Source organism: Sciurus carolinensis, chromosome 12, assembly GCF_902686445.1.
Source record: "Sciurus carolinensis chromosome 12, mSciCar1.2, whole genome shotgun sequence".
NCBI classification, from domain to species: Eukaryota; Metazoa; Chordata; class Mammalia; order Rodentia; family Sciuridae; genus Sciurus; species Sciurus carolinensis.
This window is the reverse complement of record NC_062224.1, coordinates 73,170,483-73,186,122: the sequence shown is the minus strand read 5'-3', so window position 1 is coordinate 73,186,122 and position 15,640 is coordinate 73,170,483. Positions and strand designations below refer to the sequence as shown.

Here is a 15,640-nt window from a genome sequence, read left to right as displayed (position 1 = left end):
TAAATTTGACACTGCTCAGACCAAGAATATGTTTGTGAATATATCAAATCTGTGATAACCAGAGATTGAGAGAAAATGAGCAGAAGAGAGATTTAATGAAAGAAAGAAAAACAGTAAAAGGCACATGTCAATGAAGTCACATTCCAGAAAGCTATGTGCTTCTGCATAGGTACAAGTTTTGATCTCAGTTTTGAATTTGTGACTTCATTCTAGGGAAAGTATTCATCAGCAAAGATCTGGAGCCCAATTTCTGCCTGAAATATGTGAGACCCCTAAGTTTGATCCCAGCACAATAAATAAATAAATTAATTAATTAATTTTTATATATAACATGAAATCTATTATTTACAATGAAAATATATCATGTATGGCAGAGGAATTTGGTACTCTGGTATTCTTTCCTTTTGGTACCTATACCTGCCATTGCCCTAAAAGGCAAAGAACTAAAAAAAAAAAAAAAAAAAAAAAAAAAAAATACTGTATGTATGTGTGTTTTAGAGGAATTTCTCTATCAGTCTAAATTAGGTAATGAATATCCTCTCTCCTCTACAGCATTTCAAAGAAACTATATCACTCCCCACACTTCACCAAAAGTTCTTTTATGCCTTTTGATTTTTCTTCTCCATGATTCCATGAACAAGTTATACTTACCTGTGTCTGAATTTTTTTGTGACATTTATGTTATAACTTTCTGGTAGAGACTTTTTTGTGGGAGGTCACGCTGTGATTCTTAATGAGGACATGGGAAGGACCATAGAACCACTAAGGGAGATTATTTCTGCCTAAGGTTCATTTCATGTTAGTTTCAATTATTTTCTTTTTAAAGAGTACTTTTATTCTCTTGTCCCAAAAATATTAAATTACTTTGTTAAAACCTCAATTATAGTACTTGTGGCATTCAGTTGGAGTTATCTGTTTATATATCAATATGTTCTCTTGTGACAAAGACCATATGTCCATTGTCTATAAATACCATTGTCTATAAATAGGGACTGTTTTAGTGATGGTATCACACTACTCAGTGAATCTTCCTCACCCTATTTAGAGTTCAAATCAGGCTCACACTTGTACATTTGCATTGTTCACAATCAATTTAAAATCTTAGAAAAATTCATACTAAAGTCCTAAAATGATATATATTTGACTGAAATTAGTGTAATTCATTTCAGCAAACATTTACTGAACTTCTATTTTTATACCAAGCAGTGGATACTAACAAGATAAATATAAATACATGGTTCCTTTAACAAAGGAAAAGCCTAAAGGAAATTTTTGACACATGGATATTAAAAATACAGCATGAAATAGAAAATTAATACTTATTCTCACTTTGAAATAATGTACATTGATTCTACTCTAAGTTTTGGTGACAACATATAATTCTATATCTCACTAAACTCACCAGGATCCTTCCTGAGGATAGTATAACCTTGTGGCAGCCCTCCTATAAACAATCCTGTGTTATCTCCAATTATACTACTACCATTCAGGGAGGTGGAGGAACCTGCAGAAAAAGAAATAGGAATCCCAGCGTCAGCAGGATAAACTATTTCTACTAATTTAACAAGTGATAAACTTTTACTCAGCTTTGGGACACCACCTGTTTTCATTCTTCTTTGTCTGTTTGTTCCTACTTTCTTCATTGATTCCCTTCCTGATGTTGAAATAACCATCTCCTTCCTTCTAGGACCTTTTCCTTTCTCTAAAGGATGACTCCCAGAGTCGTTTAGGGGACTGTAGCAGATTGAACACCAGTGCAAACTACCAGGGTCAAAGATCAGAGAGGCCTAGATCCCCGACTTTTCATAATAATATTAAATCCCCGTTAAATTTTTTTTCTGCTTCCCTTCTTCTTTGGAAGGAAAGAGAAAGTTTGTTGTTGTAGTTTTTGCAGATACCAATGCACATGAATTAGCCCTACCTACATCTGATCCCTTGGCTTTAAATACTATCCATAGCCAACAAATCCTGATTTGTATTCCAAGTCTGGACCTCTTTCCCAAATTCATACTTGTATGCCCAACAGCCTGTTTGATATCTCCACTTGTATATCCACAGATATCTAGGATGTAACATGCTCAAAACTGAACACTGCACATCTCAAAGCTTTCCTTCTCTCACCCTCTTGCATACCATAGTTTTGGCAGCTACATCCTTTCAGTCATCTAGACCCCAAATCCTGCAGGACCAGCAACAGTCATCAAGGGCCAGGTGGTATCTTTGTAGAGTACTCAGCATCAAGTAGTCATAGGTAACACATACATGAATGGGTATACTTGTGTTCCAATACACCTTTATTTATAAAAACAGGTATGAGCTGATTTAGTCCACAGTTGTAGTTTGTGAGTTCTTGTTCTCCCTCAATTTCATTATCAAATCTGGTTAATCTGACATGTACAATGTAATCTGACCACTTGTTTTGTCCACGATGACCTCCTGGGTTTCAGTCACCATTATTTCATGCCTGAATTAACTGAAAGTTGTTGTAAAAGCCTATTAATTGATCCCCATGTTCTTGCCCTAATTGTCAACAGAGCAGCCAGACTGATCTTTCCAAAGATATGTCATATTTTTTTCACTCCTTTCTCAAAATCCTTCATAGATTTCCTTCAATGTAAAAACCCGCAAGATCCTATATAATCTGCCCTCTAATAGCCTCTGTGGCCTCATGTTGCATTGCTAATCATTTTAGTCCCTTTTCCCCACACCTTTTGGAGCCTGGACATCCCTCCTCAGGTAGGCTCTCATCTCAGGGCCCTGATATATGCTGTGCTCTTGGTTCAAAACACTCTTTCACTGAACATTTGCAGGGGTCATTGCTTCTTCCTTTCATGTCTCCACTTGAATGTCACATTCTCAAAGAGATCATCCCCAACAGTTCTATATAAAATTTAATGCTCCTCCCAGCACACATGTATACCTAACACGATGCACAGACCCATAAAAACAGGTAGACTTTTCCCTCTTACCCTGCTTGCTCATTCTCAGATTCTATCACCACTTGATACTTGTTTAATCTTTATTTAGTCTGTATTCTATCCTTACCCAACTCTCCTCCAAAATGTAAACTCCAAGAAGTTCTGTTTGCTCTATCCAGAGTACCTAGAATAGTACCTGGAACATAGTAGGCACTCACAAAAATTACATATATTCTAAATGAGTTAATTAAAAGCCTGCATCATTATTCAGTTAAAATAATTTTACAGTTATATGAGGACAGTAGAGGAAGTAGGTTGGAAAGAAAACTAAAATATGCAGAGACAGGATATGTGTGTGTGAAGAATGTTGCCTATCAACTGGGTAAATTGGGAGAAATTATTTACCTTTTCTGAGCCTTGGTTTCCTCATCTCTAAATGCAGATAACTGTTTTTTTCTGTTTGCCTTCTGGAAGTCAAAAGTCACACAAGTGTTATGGTTTGGACGTAAGGTGTCCCCCAAAAGTTCATGTGTGAGACAATGCAAGAAAGCTCAGTGGTGAAATGATTGGAATATGTGAACCTTGACCCATCAGTGAATTAATCCCCTGATAAGGATTAACTAAGTGGTAACTGAAGGCAGGTAGGGTATGGCTACAGGAGGTGGGTAATTGGGGGCATGACTTTGGGGTATATATTTTGTATCTAGTGAGTGAAGTCTCTCTCCGCTTCCTCCTAATGTATTGAGATGCTCCCCCACCATACTCTTTGCAAGTGATATGCTGTCTCAACTCAAACCCTGAGGAATGGAGTCAGCCTTCTGTGTACTGAGACCTCTGAAACTGTGAGGCCCCCAATAAACTTTTCCTCCCCTAATTGTTCTAGTTAGGTCTTTTAGTTACAACAGAAAAAAATAAATAAATAAACTGACTAAAACATGTAAGAGAACATAACTAAAAGCCCTTACAAAATTTAGAGCACAGACAAGACACAGTGACCACTCGTGATCTAGCTCTTATTTTTGCTTTAGTGAAGCCCCTCTATGAAAGAGAAACCAGTTGATAAACTTAATCGTTTCAGGAATATTCAGAAGTAAATTTTGATAGCAATTTAAATGAAATTTAGTGAAATTATGGTTAGAGGAGAGACCTAGAAATACAAGTAGCCCCAAACTATGGCAACACTAGTATTATCAATAGAGATACTTGTATATATCAAAGAAGTGCTTACCTGTGTACTGCCCATCGAGAGTGATTTGGCCAAAAGCCTGATGCCTAATAGCAATTATTTCATGCCATTTGCCATCACTATAATGTTTACCATGATCATTAGTTGTGGTAACTTCCACTGAGGATCCCTTAAGAGAATGAATGAATGAATAAATGAATATTTCTGCAAAAACACAGAAACACTTGTACATTTGTTGGAAACCATTTTATAAATTTCAACATTATGATCCTGATATAAGCAGGCTTATATTTCAAAAATAGAAAATTAAAGTTGATGTCTACCATCATTCCAATTTTCCTGTGCACATCTCTATACCATAGTACCCACATCTGAAAAGAACTTCTCTTTGGAACAGGAATCTCTTATAAAGGTACTTGCCACTTTGAGAACCCTATATTCATTGGAAATGCACTCAGTTTTATCATTTAAAATTTTAGATTTTAATTTTCTTGGCACAACTATGAAAAAAACAAGAATTTAAAAGCTATTTAGAAAACACTGAAAACTGGTTCTGAAGATAGAGAAACATCAGGCAAATTAGTTACTCTTACCTTCACTGAACTATTAATAACAGGACAGAATGAGAGTCACATTAAAATTAGTGAGTAATTAATACATTAAACTTAAGTGTGAAGTTAAATTTCGTGCACAAAACTTTGTGATTTAAAATCTAACATTTATAGCCCTGATTAAGGTAATGGTACCATAGTTAAAAATGTATTCCTACATGGATAAGACCTAGAAATGGCAGATATCATGAAGAGAGATAAGCAAAGAGGAGGCAAGAGTGAGGAAACAAAGAAAAATGGAAAACTGCCACCTTAGCACTTTAGAGCTAAGTAAATCCTTTTTCATTAGGTTATAGTAAATACAATGGTAATCATTTTAGTTTGAGCAAATAAACAAGACTAGAAAAGAAACTCCAACTTTATCACCAACATTCTTCACTATTACATTTAAAGAAAAAACTAAATTACTCTAAAATTTCTAAACACAAATAAATTTCTTACTGAATAAAGTAGATTTACCTGGCAAAAACAAACTTCATCGCAATAAATTTTTTTTAAAAACTAAAATAAGCTAGGTAAAATATGACAATTTTTAAAAATTTTCTGGAATGTTTAGTCAAATCTAATAGTTGCACTGTACATTTCTTTGCATAAGAGAATATTGATAATTATCTGATGTAATAGAACTAAAGATTCACACTGCAATAGTTACTGTGTTAATCACAGCATCTTTACTATAACATATCTGTTTATATTTCCCTAAAATAGTTTCGGATATAACATGTCCATTATACACATTTAATTGGTTCCTGTCAGGCCTCATAATGGACTTGACAATATGTATGACAAACAGAATTCCATGTTATCAAAGTTAAAAAAAAAAACGGTTTTTAATTTCCCACGGGTATGAGTGGGGTGCTTCTCACATGGACAATATCCCAACTTTTAGAGATAACTCAGTCAGTTAGAAATATCACCATTTGGTAAGTTTATTTTCTAGTCTTGAATTTTTGTAGGTTGACTTTCCTTATATCTGTTTTCTTCTACATACTCTTTTATTTTCTTCAGCCCTATTTCAACATTTTAATATTTTACAAACACACATTTCATTATCGTAGTTTAATAATTAAAACCAGAACTGGTGTCGTGCCCAATTAATGTGCCCTGGTAGCATGCCCATTAGTTTTTCCATTAGTGAATTCAACAATACTAATGGGATTACTAGCATGGGATGCTAATTGGGCGTGACATAAGAAACTGGCTTACTTCTTAGCATACCCTTGCTAATGATGAAATTAATGAGCATTTTATTAAATGCTGTCTCATCAAAGTGTACTTAGTTAGCGTTAAAATTGTTACAAACGATGCTGCATTCTAAAGATCAGGTGTCTGAATAAGTGGTTCTTCATATTTTGTTTGGCAACATTCTGAAGCATTAATACTTCCCTATGTCAGAAATCACATTTTTTGGAGACAAATCCAAGTATAAAACTTATGTGCACAGTATGCCAAACTTGTTTTTATGCATATAATATTATTCTTTGATGACAATTTTCAGATTCTTCCTAGCCCCATTCCCCAACGTAGTAATTCTGTGATCATTTCTGGTATCATATGAAGTTTTGCTCTTTCCATGTGAAAAATACCAGACACATTAAAGAGATACTACTCAGAATTACTTGCAAGTCTTCACTTTCACAGCTTCCTTCTAAGTGAAGACAATATTGTATGAATTTTCTCTTAATGTCACTGAACATAGAACACTTAAGTGACAGCCATGGATCATTACTAGTCAATAAAATATTATCCAATCAAGAATATTCAAAATTATAATTACCAAATAAAGGATAAGATTATACCAAATTGTTAGACTTTAAACAAATTGTAACAATTAAAGTTGCCAGTTAATTTTCTTGAGTCTCTTAGCAATGGTTCCAATGCTGACTCTACCATACATGAAAATATTTCCAATATTAAAGAATCTTTTCCCCTCCCCATAAGTATTTATTCAATGAAATGCATTGGCTAATTGGAAGAGTAATCATATTTGGTTTTACACCACTGTCCTCTATGTAGAATGATTTATTTGTTTAAGGTTATTTATGGAATTATTGCTCAAGTTTGCTAAGATATTTCAAAAGAAGAAAGTACAAGATGACTTCAAAACTATGTGCTGGAGAGTAACAATAAAATTCCCTGAAAATAATCTTTCTACAATTCAAAATTTAATTAAATTCAAAGTTTAATTATTTTGAATGGATTTAGGAACAGGAATTTTAAAGGTTTTATTTTGTTTTGTTTTTGCAGGGTTGGGAATTGAACCCAGGGCCTTGTGCTTGAGCACTCTGCCAACTGAGCTATATCCCCAGCCCCAGGAACAGGAATTTTAAAACAATCATCTTATCTGTTTTCTGACAAAGGTAATAGAAATATTAAAAGAAATAGAAATATTAAAATAAAGAAACACTACATTATTTCAAAGTAATTAAAAACTGGAAATTTTAACCCAGAAAATGGGTAATTTTCTTTAATTATGTAGAGTACTATTTCACCAACAGTTATCAACTTGGTCAACCCATCAAAACACACTCATTAAGCATCAACTATGTTTGGAGATTTGTGCTAAGTCTTGAGGATGTATTATAGACAAAACATAGACTATGTCTGCACTGTATTGTATGGTCTCTTAGGAAAGTCACATTGAGTACATAATTATCTGTGAATGAGAATGGGGATTGTAAGATTCACTAGATAATATTGACCTCATTTAAAGACAAAAGGTAATAATATTGGTTTAAAGTGATACCTAAAGTATCTACCATCTAAATAATTTCAGTACTAAAGGGAGGCTTATAAAACAAGCTTTTAAACTTCATTTAAGGTAGCTCTAACTTTGTACAAGAAACTATATTCATTTTCCTATCCCTAATGGGAACAAATAATAAAAGAAAAAAAGTTCAAAATTTTCTCTATCAGTTTCAAAATTATCTACAAATAAGGGGGCAGGGGAGTCTTCATTACAAAGCTAACAAATAGGTCTGGTTAACTGCTTTAGATACAAATTCCTCAGAGATAAGAAAGGATATAGCCTTGTCAGCTTAGGCTCATCATTGCAAGGATTGCATCATGACTCATGAGCATTTAGTATACTATCTCTGATTGCATTTTCAAATGTCTCCCAACACAATCCTACTCAACTAATAACTTCTTAAAAGATAAATTGTCATTGTGCTAAAAACGCATACTGCTTTTGCCTTGTGGAGAAAGGTTTTTATTCTAAATAAAAATTCACTTTCCCAATACCATTAAACTTTTCCTAGTCCCCTCAGCTTCCAACTTCAGGCTGTGATAATTTTATTAATATTTGGCTGTCACCTACCAACCACATATAGGTTGGGATTTGGCTGTACAGAGTAGAGAGACACAGCAGCTGGGAAGGATAATTGTAGGAATGAGAAGTGGAAGTAATTGCGTGAGAGAGAAGAGTAAGGGGACAGAAATGTTAACAATGCCCAGTGGATGTTTCCCTGAACTCTTGTTATCACTTTGCAGTGACCTGTCCCTCTCATCACTATCAAGGAGACAAGAGATGAGGCCCTGGCAGTCATTCTCAAGATCATAAGAATACTGTGATTGAGTAGAGCGAGGTATTGTTTGATTCCTTTTCACTTCTATTCTGCAGTCTGAAAGCATCACATGCTTTAGAAAGAAGAACACTCATGTTCTAACAGATGACATTATGGTTTGAGGTGTTCCCCCAAATTTCCTGGGTTCATGGAAGAATATTCAGAGGTGAAATGATTGGATTATGAACAATGTAACCTAATCAGTCCACCCTAGGTTGAATGAATTGGGTGGTAACTACAGGCAGGCAGGCAAGCTACAGGAGGTGGGTCACTAGGGGCGTGCCCTGGAAGGATGCATCTTCTCTTTGGCCCCTTCTTCCCTCCCTCTCTGTGCTTCCCAGCTGACATGAGCTGAGCAGCTTTCTCTGTCATGCCTTTCCAACATAATGTTCTGCCTCAACTTGGGGTCAAGAGTCAGTTGACCACATCTTGAACTTCTGAAATTTTGAGCCCCAAATCAACTTTTCTTCCTCTAAGTTGTTTTTGTCAGTTATTTTGGTCTCAGCAATGAAAAGCTGACTAACACAGATGGTGATCGTGCTTCAGATATGGTGACATCATTTTTGAGTTAATTGTCCAAAGACTTTATTCCATATGTTTAGTGTGTGTGTGTGTGTGTGTGTGTGTGTGTGTGTGTATGTAAGTGTGCACACATGCATGTGTATTTATTAACTACTCAAAGTCTGCAACAAACCATCTATGGTTAGTGTTCTTATGAATGACATTTTGTTCATTTCATATTTCCGTGTTCCCAGTAGCTAACGGCATATTGTACCTGGAGTGTAATACAGTCTTAGCAAAGTTTCTTGGAATGAAATAAACTAAACTAGGTGCTAGTTCTACTACTAATCCACTGTGTGACCCAAATTAAGACACTTTATCTAAAGCACATGGATGGAAACAATATCTAACTCAAGGGGCTACTTCAAGAATGGAATGGGATCACTAAAATATGAACCTATATTGTATAAAGCTACATAAACAAATATTTATGTGATTTAGAGTTCTCTCCATCTGACTTCTTAAACATCCCCAAATATTGATAAGTTGAAGGCAGAAAAGTAGAGCCAGATTTTTATCTTATTGACATTCTTCTATTTAATGGTACTATTCCTTTTCTCTTTTTATTTGTTGATTTGCACAATTTAGCATTTGATCTTTTTTGTCACCTTGTTTATTTGGATGTTCTGTGGAACATGTTCATCCAACTAGTAAATAATTTATTCTTCTACAATTAAAACCAAACATTTTCCTTACTTACTTTATGAAAACATGACATCACTCTCATCTACTTCCTTACTACCTCTTCCCACTAAGCTGAAATTAAAAAAAACAAAAAAACTACCCATTCACCCATCTCTCCCTCTCCTTCAACTAATTTTAGCAGTAAACAATTATTAGCAGATTTCTTTGGTGTTTGTGTGTGGCTTTGTTTTTGTTTTTGGACATTTGCTCTACTTCTCTTCTATCTCAAAGATTGTTATTTGTCTCTGTAAAGCAAATTTCTAGTCACTCTGCCATTAAATATTTAGGTTTTACTTAATATTGCTAGGCTTATTATTCACCACTGCTTCTCCATCGTATATTTCTGACCTTCTTCTTTCCTTTTGGTTAGATGCTTTGCTAAAATATTCTCTTCCAATAGGGTGGATGAGTAGAACTTTTTTTTTTTAAAGTCTCCAAATGTTAAGCAACATCTTTCTTTTGTGCCAAAAAGCAGGAGTACAGCATGATTGTTAGAATCTTTTTTGAAGATCAACTGCCTGAGTTTAAAAATTTGCCCCTTACTAATTGTGTGACTTTGGGAAAACTAATTTATTTGTGACTCAGATTCCTCCCCTATATAAAATGAGAAAAATAAAAGTGCCTACCTCACAGAATTGTTGAGATATACTAATGTGTGTGTGTGTGTGTGTGTGTGTGTGTGTATTTGTATGTACAGAGAATTTGGAATAAGGTTTGGCATATCAAGATTCTTTCAATAAATTCATAGTCCTTTCTTAAATCATGTACTTTCACCTATTTTGTTATTGTACATATATTTGTTATCCTTTTGGATCCTTTAATAGTGGTAACATCTATTTTATTTTTTTTCATATTTTGACAATATACTTTGAGAACTGCCTTCAATATTACCTTCCAACCTACCAATCTGAAGTTGAATGTATCTCTCCTCTAATTAGTCTCCTTAAAGGTTTCAAATGAAAAATAATATTTTCAGTTCTGTAATTGAATCGACTGTAGTGTACTGATTTTTTTCCCAGTTGCCATCTGCCTTGCCTTCTGTGATGACTGTATCTTCTCTCTGTCTCTCGGGCTGCTGGGTCTGCTTAAGTGTAATATTATTTTTCTTTGCTTACTCACTGCCCCCATGTTAGCATCCCATAGGGAGTGCAACTCCAGGGAGCATTCAGAAGTCCTTGTGACTGAGGACCTCCACTACCCTAACCAGGGAGTTGTCAGGCCCTTGTCAAGAAACCAGGAGAAAACCATTCTGTCTCTGGTCTTTCTAGTTGCCAGTTTCATTAGGCAGAAAGGACTCAGTCTGCCTGTTGAGCCTGGCATGAGGTTCACACACACTTGGCCCAGCAGGCTTTGCTTGGCCCCTCCAAGGTCATTGGGCCTCCAGGGTACTCAAAATGGTGATCCTTACCCTGAGTTCTTTGTCCATGATCCTACATGCAACTTGGATACAGAGGGACAAACTACCAGTTTTATCAACATGTTGTAAAATATTTATTTAGTAAGCTTAATTTATGACTTAGATCAACAGTTTTAAGTTGAAGAAATGCAAAGCTAAGACTTTTATTTAGTCTCATTTCTCAATTACTGACATGCCCCATAGATTGCCTAATATCAAATGTTTGCTAACAGTTGTTTAACTAAAGTGAAGACAACTTATTCAATGGTTTCCCATAGTCCTAAGGAAAAATTCAAATCCTTACTTTTGCTTACAAGTCCCTAAATGACTTGGTCTCTATCTACTTTTCGACTTACCACTTTTCCTTTTATTTTCTATTCTCCGGTCATATTAGATTTAAGTCAGTGTATTTAACATGCCATATTGTTTTCTCCCTCCAACAATTTTTTTTTGGGGGGGGGGGTACTGGGGATGGAACCCAGGTGTACTTTACCTCTAAACCACATCCCAAGTTCATTTTTTAAAAATTATTATTTTTATTTTGAGACAGGGTCTTCTAAGTTTCAGAAACTGGCCTCATACTTTTGATCCTCCTGCCTCAGTATCCTGAGTTGATGGCATTACCAGTGTGCATCACCATACTCAGCTATTTATAGCATATAACAGTTGCTATTTTTTCTTCCTGGAAATTTTATTTTCAATACCTTTCCCCATCTCTCTCTACTATTTCCCCTGCCCTGCCTTAGTTCAAGCACATGCCCTCAGATAAAGACATGCTTACCCTGACCCAGTTCTCCCCATTGTTTTGCATCTCAGTTAAATATCCCATTTTCAGAGAAGACTGACAACTCAGAACCATGATCCTTCATTTTATGTTCACATGATGCATAGTATCCCATCCTTCACTTTCATAACATTCATGAATATTTTAAATTAATTGTTTTACTGTATCCTTTCCAGTTTTATAGGGAACAGTCATTAACTTTAAAACTATTGGAGTCTGAAACAGGCAGCACAATAGTACCTCATAGCTACTTCACTTACATATTTACAGGTGAAATAATGGAAAGAGAGAAAGGCTGCAGGTAGGATAAAAGAAAGAAATTAAAGGCAAAAATTAAATTTTTGTTCTCAAGGAAAATAAAAATAGTTCTACTCAATTTTATTTAAAAGTTTTAATGTTTCTTATAAGGTAGTATATTGATGGTTAAGCACATAGATTCTTGGTCAGAATACCTGGGTTTGAAAGTTAGCTCTGCTATCTTAACTGTGGGCAAGTCACATCACTTTTTGTAATTTTCATTTTCCTCATTGGTAAAGTGAGGATAATAATAGTACTTATACTTATTTCCTCATGAGTTTTTGATGAAGATTCAACATGAAAATATAAGCACTTACCTCACTACCTGGCATCTACTAAACTCTCAAAGATATCAACTCTCATGATTAATAATTTACCTGAGGATCAAAAAGAAAATAAGGTCGGCCATTCTTCAACTGAAGTGCAAAATACTCTTCCTGATTGCCAGGTGATGCTGCAAAGACAATCAAACCTTCAGGCACCCTTGTTCGAAAGCTGGCCTTAATGCCTGGTGAGACAAGTGTGATCAGCAAATCAGTGCTGGGGTTTTGTTGATTCTTTCTGATAAACGTACATTTACTTTCATTATTATTTATGATGTAGTGAGTACAGTCAGGAAATTATACACAGCGATGTACTGGGATGGTCCCAGCCATTTGTTTTAAAATATATCCCATTTTAAATGCCAACCAGTACTTGGAAACTTAAGCCTGCACTCCTGCTAATCAATATATAATGAAGTTTAAATGTATGCAAAACTCATCAACCTAAAAAGACATGTTGTCAACCCAAAATTGGATACTCAAGAGTATTGATGTGAAAACATTTTCAGAAAGTCATAAAAATAAATGGGTTTTTGACATAAGTGAAAGAAACAAAGGGGTCTTGTTTAAATACTTATGAAGCTGAAAGAATCAGTCCAGTAATAGATGCTGAAATTAGATTTGTCATGAAGAAGACTGTTAGAACTAATTTCCTGAAACAGCATACTATAACCAAATTGTTTGCAGCCTTCAGAATTTAAGACTTTCCACTGACCCTTGGGTCACTGTATAGGACATACCATACTCTTGTCTCAGCAGAATTTCTAGTTCAAAAAGCAGGGATGACTTGTGAAGGTCCTATAAACGCCCTATCATTATCACCAGACAGCCCTACCTCCATACTATGGGACATCCATCCCTCACCACCACACACATCATGGAGCTCTTCCTGTGAAATTAAGGCATTTCACTTAGTGTTTTGAGACTGGTACCATCTCCTATTTCCAAGAGTTCCCAGTTTCATTGAAAATATAAAATCAAGGAACAAATCCTACTGTGAGAATCAATTAAGAACTGGACATAATACATGAGAATCAAATAAAAGCTCAAACACAGAATGCTGAATAATGAATTCTGATTTGAGTAGTTGTAAGTTAGTCAGGATATGAGCACCAGAAAGAGATCTAACTCCCTTCAGCCTGGACTGACCCCCCGAGGACCTGTGCAGGTGAGGGGATTGAGCTTGGCTTCAATAGACTACAGCTCCCTCAGGGACCATGTCTATTTCATCTTTCCACCGCAGTACATAACACAGTGTTTAGATGTACTTTGTGAATATGTTAGACTCTAAATGAGGAGAAAGAAATTGAGAGGTGCATTAATGGTAAGGGGAGAGCTTTGGCAAAAGTTTGAAAGCAGGAATGCAGAAGTCATTTGATGAATATTGGATTGTTACTTTTTTCATTAGGGTCTTACAGAACATTAGTACTTATTGAGTATTATGCTACCCAATCAAGAAGCAACTCAAATTTGTCCTGACTTTCTTAGCTTTTGCATCTCCATCTTCTAAGTTCTAAAATTTTGACCATTTCAACACACTGGTCTTCCTCACTTTGGCTTATCATTGCCTCAACTCTATAACTGTCTTGCTCATGCCTACTTGGATATTATTTTCTTGCTGTTAGATTTAGTACTCTCCTTAATGGTACCTCTTTCTCTTCACAGAAGATTGTTTGCCCCAAGAAATAAGTTTTCATTTGTCAAGCTCACTTGAATCCCTGCTACTACCTATATTGCTATCGTCTCCCCTAATAAATGGATTGAAAAAGCTGAGCCATCAGTGTGAAATTTATAGGTAAGTCAAAGGAATATTTTTAAAGATTGGTTGAAGGACAGGAGTAGGATGCTTAAAGTCAGGATTAGGGAAAGCAAACTAATGGTTGAATGTATAGAAGGTATAGATAATTCAGTTACAGAAGAATAAGAGGATCACTGTACTTTGGGAGAAAGATGATAAGGATTTTAATTAAGGATGGACAAGTGACTAAATAGATTGAAAACTTGGACTATTTCTCAGAGGAGACTAATTAAAACATGAGGTGATGCTGTTGGACAATCTTCACGAATCATTGAAATAAAGGCATCATTATCAACAGAAATAGAAATGTCAGATAGGGAAGGAAATTTGGGGGTGGGAATATGAATTCAGTTTTAGACCACTGCATTTAAAATAATGATATGGAAAACTTTACCTTTTGGAAACTAAGTCTCAGGAGAGAAGATGGGACTCGAAAAATGAATTGACAATCACCTGCCAAGAATCCTTGTCTCAGAGAGAATTAAGAGAAAGAGAATAAAACATTTGGGGTAAATCTCCATACTTAAGGGAAAACAGAGAATACTAAAGCTAGAACAATAAAGATAATACTGTAAAATGGAAGTCTACATAGGAGAGAACTTTACGAATCTTAGTTAACTGTGAAAACTCTTCCATTATGTCCAGAAGAATTAGAACTGGAAGAGAATTTATGGAGCTGGTAATGAAAATCTTTCTCAGATGTGTGGAATGGTCACAAGTCCAAACACCTGGGTGAAAGGATTGGGCGGGGGACGGGAGAAGGAACAGCAGGAAGTGGGTGCAGAGTCTTCATTAGGAAAATATGATAGAGAAAGAAGTGGGAGACATGGAAATCATTTTTGATCTTTCATTTGGTAACCTATTATAATTGAGAGGATTACTTTAAAATTAAACAGCTCAGGATTATTTCATCCTTTGGGACATGATGGCAGAAAAACTCTTCTATTGTGTTGGGAGGCACCTCTATGGTAGTAGAAGGGAGAGTAAAAGCAAGGCGTTGAGTGAGGGAAGACATCAAGAATGACCCAGACTAGGAAAACAACTACCCATCTTTAATGCATGGGAAATTTGGTGAATGAAAATAAATCAGAGTTAGGCCATGAATGTATGTCTGTTTTTATATCTGTATCTGATTAGCCTTGAATGGTGGTTGCATAAACTATTTTTCCTTAAATATTTCTTAAATGAATGACTAAATATAGATATAAGAAATTCCCCATTATTTCTAATACTAGAACCAAAAGAAAAAATAAAAAATATGTTTAGACAAGTTACACTTGGGAATACATTTAATTATATATACTATTTGAGGAATATACAAATGCATGTGTTTTCCAAAAACATTTATTTTCCAAGTCTTATATTGCAAAGAAATGTAATTTTGGTTTAATTAATGTATAAAATTTTGCACAGATCAATGAAATTTTCTTATTTCGTGTAGGAGAAAGCACTTTGATTTGAAATTTTCTGGTAGACTTCCCTCAGGTTTTTCAAATAATTCAATCTTGCCATTTAT

At 35.1% G+C, this 15,640-nt stretch overlaps 1 protein-coding gene across 1 annotated transcript in view; it reads right to left on the bottom strand.

Annotated features, from left to right (window-relative positions):
- Ush2a (usherin) overlaps positions 1 to 15,640 on the bottom strand; it is a 746,720-nt gene that overhangs the window by 425,429 nt on the left and 305,651 nt on the right. The window contains exons 21-23 of the mRNA XM_047521110.1: positions 12,381 to 12,511; positions 4,147 to 4,273; positions 1,403 to 1,504 (exon numbers count right to left, since the gene is read on the bottom strand). Of these exons, the coding sequence (XP_047377066.1) occupies positions 1,403 to 1,504; positions 4,147 to 4,273; positions 12,381 to 12,511 (360 nt within the window). The remainder of the gene's footprint in view (positions 1 to 1,402; positions 1,505 to 4,146; positions 4,274 to 12,380; positions 12,512 to 15,640) is intronic.